Here is a 12,784-nt window from a genome sequence, read left to right as displayed (position 1 = left end):
GAGGGCCTGCTGCAGAGGTCATGGAAGAGTTGGGGGAAATCACCACCACTAAGTGCTTTTGTGGGAGAGAAGTCATGCTCAGCATGCACCACCTTATGAGAAAATGGAGAGGTTCATTCATTAGGTCGAACCTAATTAGGTGGGGTCCAATGTGTGCATCTCCAACATGCTCCAAGGGCTGCTGATGCTGGCAGTAGGAAGACTACACTTGGAGTGGCCCTAAACTGGGTTATACTGGGGTCACAAGCAATCCCACATGTCAGAGGCTTAAATCACTGAGATTTGTTCCTTACTCATGCAGCCTGTGCACTGTGAGTTGGCTGGGGCTTTGCTCCTGGGAACCAGGCGCCCAGAGCATCCACCATCTGGAGCAGCACTGGTGACCAGGCCAGAGGGAAAGAAGTCATTCATGGCAAAGAATTAAGCAACTCTTAGAAGTCATTCAAGTCGAATGGCCATGCCAACATCTGGCAGGGAGGGGAAGCTGGTACTGGTGAACGATACTGCAGACTATGACAGCTTCACAGAAGAGGTGGGATTTAAGCAGAGGGGTCTTTGAAGGATAAACAGGAGCTTACTCTGTAGAGAAGGGGCCAGAACATTCTAGGCTGAGGGAACATCATAAATAACTATAACAATATTGAACACCTGTCATGTGCCAGAAGCAATCAAATCGTTTCCTGCCTGGTCTTCATGAGAACTCTGAGATATTATCAGTCCATTTTTTTTTTTTTCTTTTTTTTTTGAGACGGAGTCTCACGCTGTTGCCCAGGCTGGCTGGGGGTCTGAGATCAGCTGACCACTTGCTGAAGGTCACAGGGCCAGAAAGTGGGGCCCAGGAAATCAAACCCAGTGTCCCAGCCCTTCCTTCTCCTGCCACAGTGAGTCATGGAGCCTCGTGACTGTGCAGAGTGTTTGCAGAATAATCTGCATGTTGCTCTTTTTCTGGAAATGGCCCCAACACCCGGAAGATTTTTTGGGGTGGACGGGGGAATTATTAAGGGGTTGCAATAAATTTTTATTGTGGTAAAATACATGTAATGTAAAAGTTATCATTTTCATCATTTTTAAGTGTACAGTTCAGTGGCATTCAGTACATTCACATTGTTGTACAACCGTCACCACCATCCATCTCCAGAACTTTTTCATCTTTCATAATTGAAACGGCCTCCATTAAACATTAGTTGCCTATTCCTTCCTCACCCCAGTCCCTGGCAACCACCATTCTACTTTCTGTCTTTAAGAATTGGAGTGTTCTAAGTACCTTATATACATGGAATCATATAGTATTTGTCCTTTTGTGTCTGGCTTTTTCTCTTAGAGTAACGTCCTCAAGGTTTATCCATGTTGTAGCGTGTGTCAGATTTTCATTCCTTTTTGTGGCTGAATAAGGTTCCATTGGATGTATATACAACATTTTGTTTATTTATGCATCGGTCGATGGATACTTAGGTTGTTTCTACCTTTTGGCTATCGTCAATAGTGCTGCTATGAGCGAGCAAATATCTCTCTGAGTCCCTGCTTTGGGTTCTTTTGTGTATAGACCCAAAAATGGGATTCCTGGTTCTAGAGGATATTTTCTGTTATTTTTGTTTTGTTTTGTTTTTTTAGACAAAGTCTCTCTCTCTCACCCAGGCTGGAGTGCAATTGCACGATCTCTGCTCACTGCTACCTCCGCCTCTCAGGGTCAAGTGATTCTCCTGCCTCAGCCTCCCAAGTAGCTCGGATTACAGGTGCCTGTTACCATGTCCGGCTAATTTTTGTATTTTTAGTAGAGACGGGGTTTCACCATGTTGGCCAGGCTGGTCTCAAACTCCTGACCTCGTGATCCATCCGCCTCAGCCTCCCAAAGTGCTGGGATTACAGGCGTGAGCTACTACGCCTGGCAGGAGTTTTAAACATACAAGACAAAGGTGCCGGTGGGCTTTGTTGGGTCTGGGAAAATGCTGCGCAGAAGCACTGCAGGAGGATGCCAGGCCCTAGGATGTCCTAGGATCTCCCTTCAGCTGGCTCTGGGGAGGATCTGTGGGAGCCCCACATCCCATCCAAGATACACAAAGCTTCTCTGCCAGTTGTTTAACTGCTTCACAGGCACAGACCTTGTCCCCAAGGAGTCGGAATGTTCTCACGGGAAAACAGTCGATAACACACCCGAGTCTTCCTTTCCTTCATGTATAAAACAGAGGTGCTGGTGTCACCCGCCTGACACCTCACAGACAGTTGTGAAGTTTAAATGAACTAATGCAGAGAGAAGCCGGCGGCTCATTCTGCACCTGCTGCTACTGTAGACCTGCCACGCCTAGCCCGCTTCGGGTCAAACTGGGGCGCTGACAGGAGCTGCGGTCTGCAGAGGCTGAGGGTCTTTGGAGCTATTTCCACAAACCCAGGAGAGTTCTGGGGCTGAAACAGCTAAAAAGAGGGCAGGCCAGAGGTAAGATGGCTTCCTCATGACAGTTCTAGGGCAGTGGTTCTCAAACTGGAGTATGAGTGAAAATCCCCCAGATAGTGTTCAAATTCAGATAACAGGCTCCAACCTGCGGTTTCTGACTCAGGAGTCTGGGGTGTGGCCTGATAATTTGCATTGTAACAACTTCTTCCTTTCCTCCCCCTCTCCCACCCCCCACTCTTCTCCTACTCCTTCTTCTTGAGACAGACTCTCGCTCTGTCACCCAGGCTAGCGTGCAGTGTTGCGATCTCATCATCTCAGCTCACCGCAACCTCTGCCTCTTGTGTTCAAGCAATTTTTCTGCCTCAGCCTCCCAAGTAGCTGGGATTACAGGCACCCACCAACACGCCCAGTTAATTTTTGTATGTTTAGTAGAGACAGGGTTTCACCATATTGGCCTTCTGGTCTTGAACTCCTGACCTCAAGTGATCCGCCCGCCTTGGCCTCCCAAAGTGCTGGGATTACAGGTGTGAGCCACCACGCTCAGGTTGCATTCTAACACATTCTTAGGGGCTGCTGTTGCTGCTGACCTGGGGACTTCACTGTGAGAACCGCTGCTCTAGAAAATGAAGGAGAAAAAGATGTTCATTTTTGAGGACTGTGGACATATGGATTCCCTCCTCCTTCCCTTTTTTCCCTTTTCTTCCTTTTCTGTCCAATATTTAATTGCGCATTAAAATTGGGACTACAGAGGGGGAAAAAAAAAAAAAAACCAGACAGAGTCTTGGCCTAGAATAGAGAGTCTAGAGGTGGGCCGGCCAGATGGTCGCCGGCTGCCCAGGGGCCCAGCCTGTGGTGTGACCGGACGCAGAGGAATCCCAGTGAGTCAGCCTGCGGGTGGAAGGGAAACACCGTGTCCCAGGCCAGGGGCCAGGGCGGCTTGCCAGGTCCTGTGAGAGCCCAGGCAGCCCTGTCCTTGGGATTGGGTGGTCCCCAGGTGGCAAGATGCTGGGTGAGGAGCCGGTCTGTGGGAGAGCACCTGCAACAAGGCTGTGGCAGGCCCGGCCAGCCTAACACAAGGTGCCCGCCCAGGCCAGGTCTTCAGAGGCAGGGAAGGAAGGCAGATGAGAAGTACAGTGAGCAGGACAGACGTCCTGTGGGCAGCGGAGTGGCCTTGGCCTTGGCTGGTCAAGTTGTTCCATTTCCCCTTTTCAATACTCTGCCTCCTATTCTGAGCCCTGCAGGCCACCTTCCCATGCACCCACCCTCCAGGCTTCTGTGCCCTTCCCTTCCCTCCCTCACCAACCTGGCTTTCATTCCTCAGGGGCCTCCTATTTTCAAAGGAGAGAACTAGCCACTTTGATCAGCACGACCTAGGAGCTGTCACCCTGCACCAGTCAGAGCCCGAGGACAATGCCACAGGTGCCCCATGCAAAGGCACAGCTCCCAGAAGGGCAAGAGACCTGGCCTCCCCTTCACCGCTAGATCCGTTTCTTCAACTGTGAAATGGGGCCAACAGGACATGTGTCACAGGGCTGTGGGCATTTGATGAGATGATATCATGAAGGTTCTTTGTAACTGGTACAGTCCATAGCTAGGTCCTCTCTGCAGGAAAGCCTCAAGGCTGGAAGATCCCTTTGGGTTAGCCCACCACTATTTCCTCAAACTCTTCAATATTGACTTATGCTTTGATTTGGACCATCACTTGGGAGTCTCAGTTCTTTAAGGTGACTGCTTGTTATTCATTTGCTCTAATTTAACCTCTTGTGAGCTGCCAGTTCCCCAACTCGACAAAGTGCAGACCCCACCTCCTAGTAGTTTCATCTGTACCTCCTAGAGACATACCTTAGAAGAGGTGTCCCAGGGCCTGGGGAGGCATTTGGTGCCTTCACATCTACCTGCCGTACCGCATGCAGGGCAGGCTCTAACATAAAGTCCTGGCATCAGGGTTTGTCCAAGCAAAGGGGGTGGACGCAGGGAGGAGATTAAGGACGCGGACTCTGGAGACACCTGCTTGTCTTCAAATCCCTGTTCCACGACTTGATGACTATGTCTTTGCGTGAGTTACTCTAAGATGAGGAGAGTCACTGTACTCCCTCACTGGGTGGTTGTGAGGAGTGGATGGATGAACAGGTGTAAAAGACTGGGGCCAGCCTGCAGCTGGCGAGCTCCAGGTCAAGGTGAGCCCCTACATTTGCAAGTGAGCCAAGCAGAAGCCACGAATGATGGCAGGGCTGCTTCATGTTGCTCCTGACTTCTGGTAATTTTCTGCTCTTACCACAGTCCCCTCCAGCACAACTGGACATGCTGCTGTAAGTGTAGTCTTCTTATCTGTCACAATGGGTAATTTGCCTTTTTTAAAATTTTTATTTTTGAGACAGAGTCTGGCTCTGTTGCCCAGGCTGGAGTGCAATGGCACAACTTTGGCTCAGTGCAACCTCCAGCTCCCAGGTTCAAGTGATTCTCGTGCCTCAGCTTCCTGAGTAGCTGGGACCACAGGCGTGTGCCACCATGCCTGGCTAATTTTTTGTATTTTTAGTAGAGACGGGGTTTCGCCATAATGGCCAGGCTGGTCTCAAACTCCTGGCCTCAAGTGACCCTCCTGCCTCAGCCTCCCAAAGTGCTGAGATTACAGGCGTGAGCCACCATGCCCAGCCGTGCTTTTTCAATCAATCTATGTACCTTAGAAAATGCTCCAAAAGGTTGCAGTGAGCCAAGATCGTGCCACTGCACTCCAGCCTGGGTAACAGAGACTCCATCTCAAAAAACAAAACAAAACAAAAACAAACAAACAAACAAACAAAAAAACTGCTCCAGAAGCCCTAGCCAAAGTCTAAAGGTGGCCACTGGCCTGGGTGGCCAAGAGCTAACATCTTTACTCAAGGTTTTACACAATGCAGGGACTGCACTAAATTCCTTGGGAGAAAAATGTTTAGCACAGTGACAAAAGGTTATCTATATCTATAGTAAATACAATTCTTTAAAATTGACAAAAGCAATACCAATAACCCAACAGAAAGATGGGCAAAGGATACAAATAGGCAGTTCTGAGAAGCGCAAATCAGAGTAACCAGTAAACATGTGAAAAGATGCTTAGATTTATTAATAGCGAATTGCAAACTGAGGTACAAATGAGGCTGGGCATAGTGGCTTACTATGGGAGGTGAAGGCAGCAGATCATGTGAACTCAGGAGTTTGAGCCTGGGCAACATGGTGAAACCCTGTCTCTACAAAAAATTAAAAAATTAGCTGGGCCTGATGTTGTGCACCTGTAGTCCCAGCTACTTGGAGGGTTTCTTGGTCCTGGGACTTCAGGACTGCTGTGAGCCGTGATTGTGACACTGTACTCCAGCCTAGGCAACACAGTGAGACCCCGTCTCAAAAAACACAAACAAAAACAAAAAAAGCCACTGTTTCATCTATCAGAGTGGCTAAAATGTAAATGATTCCACTTTGTAACATAAACAATGTTAACCTGCATCTATGTGTATGTGGCAGGGTTTCCTCAACCTCGTCATTATTGATATGTGGGGCTGGACAGTTCTTTGTTGTGGAGACGGTCCTGTGGACTGTAGTTTAGCAGCATTTCTAGCCTCCACTCCCTAGATGCCAGTCGCACCTCCCTCCAGTAGCAACCAAAACTTTCAGACACTGCCAAACATCCCCTGGGGGGCAAACTGCCCCAAGTTGAGAACCACTTAGTATACAGGTACACATGGATAGTTGTGTGTGATTTAATGAACACAATTAATTTTATCACCATTTTACATAAAAGGAAACTGAAGTGCATTTCTTAGGGTCCCACTGTAAGTTGGGGGCCTGAGATTCCAAGAAAAGTCTTATTTCAGAGCTCAGTGTCTTGCCCAGAACGCAGCCTCATTGCTCAATCACATTCTTGAGGTTTGATTGGCTGAATGCACGTGGAACACCAGGTTCGTGTTTCTAAGCAAGAATCATGGGTTGGGGAAGGCAAGTGTTTACTGTGGTCCAGCTGAGGACTGTGGTGTCTGAAACTCTGTCACATGGGAGGCTACAGGTCCGGGGCTGCCTTGGCTCCCGTGAGAACACTGCAGCAGGCAGCATCTGGCAGAGCCTCCAGGCCTTCTGAAGAAGGAAGACCCCAACTTGCAAAATACGTAGAGGCAGCACTGTGACTGGAACCGCACACCCACACCTATATCACCTATACTGAAGGGCAAAGGGCCAGCAGCCAGGGTGGAAGTGGGGGCAGAAGGTGGGGAGGGGATGGCTGGACTCTTGATTCTTTTTCAATTTCCCTCCCTTCTGGCCGTTGAACACCTAAGTACCTCCCCACTGTCCTCTCCACTCTGTCCTTCCTACAAAGCACCCTCTAGAGTGCAGCCAGCAGTGCAAGGCACGATCCTATCAGGGGGCAGCGTGCGTGTACATGAAGCCTGCTGGGTACCTTAACTTTTGGCCTGATCATGATGAGGGGGAACCGTCTTGTTTGGGGCAGAAGACTACAAGTTCTGTGAGGGCAGGACCCACATAGCTTGTGCATCTTAGGGTTCCTGGGACACAGTGGAGATCAAGGTTGGATGGATGCAGCATGGGGGAGGGAATGGTTAGGATGGGAATGGTCAGGCATCTGGGGGTTGGAACAAACCTCCCAGGCCACTGAGTCCAACTTGCGTGAAGATCGTCACTGAGGAGCTGCAGTGACACCTGAGCCTGTGAATAAACCAGGTCCTATCAGGGGGCAGTGTGCACATGCACATGAAGCCTGCTGGGTATCTCAACCCAGGTAGTTACCCAGGTACCCTGCTGGGTAACTCAGAGTTGAGTTAAACTCTGCTCTTTGATGACCACTCGTGGTAGGACAGCGATGCTGCTTAAAGAACTTAAGGTACAAATCTTATTAAATAATTATGATTTAGCATTTTAAGTGGAAACCTCTCATGGAGCTGTTTGTAGGAAATGCTGGCTGGCCGAGTTCCCTCCTTCTGCCCCCACTGGCAGGGACTTTCAAGTTGGACAAATGGCCTTTCTGTGCTGGGCTGGCAGAGCTGCAGGCCTCCAGTTTTCTGCTGGAAGCATCATCCCTTTCTTCCTTCAGGCTTTGTTGAGCCCCAGGTGGAGCTGATGGTAGCATCCTTTGGACTCCACTGTAAAGTCCTTGCAGACATCTGTCATGGCACTATGACAGCTTTACCACACATGCACTCACTTGGGGGCAGAGATCAGATCTTAAGATCTTACTGCAGAAACCTAGGGCCAGTGACTCATTCCTTGAGATGTCATCGTATTGATAGGTGGTGACGGTGGCCACGCATTTCCACAATTTAGGGCTTTTTCTAAGTCCGTGGCTCTCAATTCCGCTGCACCTTAGACTCTCTTGAAGATCTTCTAATGCCTAGGTCACACTCCAGGCTAATAAAATCAGAATCTCTGGGCAAGGCCTTGGGATCAATCTTTTTTTCAGACAGGGTCTCGCTCTTGTCACCCGGGCTGGAGTGCAGAGGTACGATCATAGCTCATTGCGGCCTTGAACTCCTGGGCTCACTTGCTCCTCTTACCTCAGCCTCCTGAGTAGCGGGGACCACAGGCACATGTCATAACACCTGGCTAACTTTTCTAGATACGGGGTCTCACTATGTTGCCCAGGCTAGTCTCAAACTCCTAAGCTCAAGTGATCCTCCTGCCTGGGTCTCTTAAAGTGCTGGGATTGTAAGTATAAGCCACTGTGCCTGGCCAGAATCAATCTTCTTTTTTTTTTTCTGAGATGGAGTCTCACTCTGTCACCCAGGCTGGAGAGGCGCAATCTCGGGTCACTGCAACCTCCACCTCCCCAGTTCAAGCGATTCTCCTGCCTCAGCCTCCTGAGTAGCTGGGTGAAACCCTGTCTCTACTAAAAATACAGAATCAAATCTTTTTAAAAAGCTCCCTAAGTGTTTCCAAGGTATAAAACTGAGAGCCTCTAAGTGGACTCTGGACAGAAGTGGGATGGAGGTTGATGGTGTAGGAACTTTGGAATATTTGACTATTTTGGTGGTTGTGATTGAAGAGAAACTGCACCAGGGTCAGGAGACCTGTGGTAGGCCCAGCAACTCTGTGACCTGTCTAAAGTACACCACCTCAAGGGCAGGCTGTGGTAAGGGGCTGCCCCACTGAGCCATCTGCAGAGGTGGTATCACTCAACGATGAAAGACTCAACAAAACCAGCCTTTAACGACCAGTCTGTCCTATTTCAAGAGCAGTCTGGACTCCTATAGCCCCTGATTCAAGTGCAAACTAAAAATTTTAAGACTGGCAAGCAACAGACACTCCTTACATGATTCCTAACTCTCCACAGGTGCAGAACACTTTAGGCTCCCAACATCTGATTGAAACACAGTCCATACCAAACCACGAGACGGCACCTCACATGCATTAGGGTGGCTACTATACCAAGGACAAGGATGTGGAGAAATTGAAATTGTTGTACACCGTTGGTGGGAACATAAAATGGTGTAGCTGCTGTGGAAAATGGGGCGGCAGTTCCCCCAGAAAAATTAAAGAATTACCATGTGATCCAGCAATTCCACTTCTAGGTATATATTCAAAGGAAAGCAGGGTCTGAGACTTTTTTTTTTTTTTTTTTTTTGAGACAGAGTCTCACTCTGTCACCCAGGCTGGAGTGCAGTGGCGCAATCTCGGCTCACTGCAACGTCCACCTCCTGAGTTCAAGCGATTCTTCTGTCTCAGCCTCCCCAGTAGCTGGGATTATAGGCACGCGCCACCACGCCCAGCTAATTTTTGTATTTTTAGTAGAGACGGGGTTTTGCCATGTTGGCCAGAGTGGTCTCAAACTCCTGACCTCAGATGATCCACCTGCCTCGGCCTCCCAACGTGCTGGGATTACAGGTGTGAACGTCCGTCCTGGTCTCAGATATCTGTATATCCATGTTCACAGTATTATTTGCAACAGCCAAGAGGTGGAGGCAACCCAAGTGTCCACCAACAGATGAGTGATTGAACAAAATATGGTATATACCCATGATGAGGTATCAGCAGCCTCAAGCAAGAAGGCAATTCTGACACATGCTACAGCACGGATAAACCTTGAGGACATTATGCTAAGCAAAATAAGCCGGTCACAAAAAGACATGCTGTACTTTTCCACGTGTATGAGGGACCTAGAGAAGTGAAGTTCACAGAGACAGAACGTAGAACAGTAGTTGCCAGGGGCTGGGGCAGTGAAAGGAATGGGGAGTTCGTGCTCAGTGGGTACAGACATTTGTACATATTATTTGGGGTAGGGCAAAGTGGAGAGAAAGGAAGGTTCAAGTTCCAGACTGGGGATGAGACAAGGTGCTTCATCCATTCCTCGGTTTTATTCTTACTCGATGCAGGATAGAAAATGTTTCAAAGACTCACAGGAATATCTGTGGGAATGCTGATAGCGTTTCTGGTGAGAACCCAGAAAAGAGACACTAACAAAAATTAACTGGCCAGGCACGATGGCTCACACCACCCAACACTTTGGGAGGCCACAGTGGGAGGACCGCTTGAGCCCAGGAGTTTGAAACTAGCCTGAGCAATAAACCAAAACCCCTGTCTCTACAAAACAAATAAAAAAACTGTTAGAAGCAAGCAAGTAGGTATGGATATCACCCCAAAGGGCAACGTGAGAAGGATGGCCAAACAGTGGCTAGCTAATGGCATCTCAGGATTCTGAAAGAACTCATAGCTCCAGCCGGGCACGGTGGCTCAGGCCTGTAATCCCAGCACTTTGAGAGGCTGAGGCGGGCAGATCACCTGAGATTAGGAGTTCGAGACCAGCCTGGCCAACATGGTGAAACCCCATCTCTAACAAAAATACAAAAATTAGCCAGGCGTGGTGGTGCATGCCTGTAATCCCAGCTAATCGGGAGGCTGAGGCAGGAGAACTGCTTGAACCCGGGAGGTAGAGGCTGCAGGGGAGTCGAGATCGTGTCATTGCACTCAGCCTGGGTAACGAGAGCAAAAGTCCGTCTCAAAAAAGAACTCACAGCTCTCATGAAAAGTTGTGAACCCCACCAGATGATCAATCTCCACTACATTTTGATTAAAAATGACAATGCAGCTTAATCCATGTTCTTGAATCCATCCATCAGATTTGACTTGGGCCTACTTTCCAAAACTCAAATGCATCCTCAATGGGCACTTTCAGTGCTGAGAAGACTCCAAAGCCTCTGCCACCTTAAACTGCCAAGGCCACTCTCAGAGGCTTCTGAGCATAGAGAACCACGAAAGTGAGCGTGTAATCCCCTAAGGCGACCACAGTGAGAGTCCTTGCTCATCAGGATGTGCAAGCTCCCAAATGTATGTTTAAAAACCAGACATGCTGCCTTAATACGCATCTATCAGGAAACAAACAGGAATAAAACAGAGCTGCCCAGGAACCATGTGGATGGGTGGGGCAGGAGGGCATCCCTCACATCCCAACACAGGTTGGAGGTCTGATCCAAGTGTGATGGTCACAGCCCTGCCAATATGCAGGGCTTGCTCCTTCGCCTCTGTGCCCTCAGTGCCTGGGAGAGATGGAACCCACAGAACCAAATACTTACCCATTCACCATGTGTCACAGTCACCAGGTTACTTTGTGATCTCCTTTAAGGACAATCTCTCATAATTCTAGTGTGTGTAGAAATCATCAAGTGAATATGCCCTTTAACTCAAAGGATGAATGCCTTACCCTGCAGGCTGGGCCCTTCCTGCTTGCCTCAAAACTGTCATATTCCTCTGTGCCATGCCTTGGTGAACCTCGCAGACCCTGTTAGGATGTACTGATTTCTGTTGGGTTTTCCCCAGTGTAGGCGTAGGAGGTGCAGGCTGGGTCCTATTGTGTGTCTGTAGAGAGCAACATGGTCACTCTCCCTTGACAAGGCCTCCCTTGATCCCCAACCCTACCCTCGAGGTCACAGCAGCAGCCTCCCCACCCCAGACCAAGGCGAGCACAGCTTCTGCATAAAGGCTCCTGCCCTGTGATTCTCCTGGCCACGGGGCCAGCAGCTAGCTCTGGAAGGGGGTCACTGCAGAGGCAGGCCAGGGGCAGAGGTGCAGAAGGCTGCAGAGGCTGAGCTCTTCCCGCTAAGGCCTCACACAAGAAAGAACAGAAGAGGGACCCAAGATCTGACTGTGCCAAGAAAATCCCTGTCCTGGGTTCTCAAATCCAAATGCAGAAACTGCAAACCAAGGGAAAAAATTGTTTTAAAAAAATCCAAGTTTTTTTCTTTCCTAATAGCTAGTTCCAATGATGTTTATTACCCGCCCTGAGCTGAAATAACAGTAGACAAAAATAGCAGCCTCTGGTTTTACAAAGCCTTTGCACAAGTCCTCTCTGTCTTTTCTGTCCATGCCGGGGAAATGTGCTGCTGGTGCTAGAGGGAGACAGAATGTGGACGACCAAGTACAGGGCGGCACAGTCCTCTGGGTGAAGGCCTGTGTTCCTTCCCATAAGCAGGGCCTATGGGGCGTATGGGGCAGAATATAGGCCTCCACACCAAACTGACAGCAGAGAAAAGTCAGGCAACCTGTTCAATCGCCCCAGCAGTGACCTGGGTTCTATGTGCGGGAGTGAACTGCTGCAGCCCTGGAGCGACTGCCCCCAGCCTTGGGGCTGATGAGGTCTAGAAAGACACCTTGCCACCCTGGCCAGGCAGAGAGGTTGGGTGGGTGGAGGACTGTGCCACCCTGTACTTGACTCAGGGAAGAAGTCTTGATGGGGACTCTTTGTGGACTCTGCCCCCAGGGGCTGGAGCAGCCGGAAGGAGCAGGCCTTGGGCAGCAGGCTCCATGTTCCTGCTCATCGGGAGCCCCCGGGGATCTTGTCTGTTGTCCCTGGCCACTCACAGCAAAAGAACCCCGCTTCCCTACTCTGGAGGTGCCTGGGGTCCCCAGCAGCAAAGCATTGCTTCCCCTTGGTCTTCTCAGTGAATCAGAGCTTCTCCTTAGGGCTTATGCCACAGAGGCCTCCTGCAGCACAGGTGAGGCCCCAGCCATCTAGGGGGACTCAGAAGACTTGGTAAACCTTGATACAAACGCAGAGACAGGGAGGGGCAAGGATGAGTAACTCTGTCACTTTCCAGGTGAAACTGGCCCAGCTCAGAGGCCCATTGTTTTCAGGCCCAAGGTCGCTGCTGTGCTCTGTACTGTCACTTGGAACTGCCCTGGACTCCAGTCTCCTGGTCCTCTCATGCAGAAGGCGGGCTGGGCCACACCCTCCCTGAGGGTCCTTGGAGCTGGGGAGATGGTGCCACTATCTCAGCGGCTGCTTGAGCTCGAACAGACCTGTCCCGCCCTTGACGACCTTCCCGACCACAAGGCAGGCAGAAGGAGACCTCAGCTCATCGTGGGATCCTGGCAGAGACACAAGAGCACGTGTCAGGGTGTTGAGGTGGAAGTTGGGAATGCTGG

At 49.9% G+C, this 12,784-nt stretch overlaps 1 protein-coding gene across 3 annotated transcripts in view; it reads right to left on the bottom strand.

Annotated features, from left to right (window-relative positions):
* Nucleotides 1–5,461: 5,461 nt before the first annotated feature.
* POLR1A (RNA polymerase I subunit A) overlaps nucleotides 5,462–12,784 on the bottom strand; it is an 82,844-nt gene continuing 75,521 nt past the window's right edge. For 2 of the 3 annotated variants that reach the window (XM_015433461.4, XM_074011316.1), the window contains one exon: nucleotides 9,494–12,727. In XM_015433461.4, the coding sequence (XP_015288947.3) occupies nucleotides 12,627–12,727 (101 nt within the window). In that variant the 3' untranslated portion in view covers nucleotides 9,494–12,626. Of the gene's footprint in view, nucleotides 12,728–12,784 lie in introns of all 3 variants that reach the window. The other variant, XM_005575390.5, reaches the window with a different exon arrangement.

This window comes from Macaca fascicularis, chromosome 13 (genome assembly GCF_037993035.2).
Source record: "Macaca fascicularis isolate 582-1 chromosome 13, T2T-MFA8v1.1".
Classification (NCBI taxonomy): domain Eukaryota; kingdom Metazoa; phylum Chordata; class Mammalia; order Primates; family Cercopithecidae; genus Macaca; species Macaca fascicularis.
This window is presented reverse-complemented; position numbering and strand designations above follow the sequence as displayed.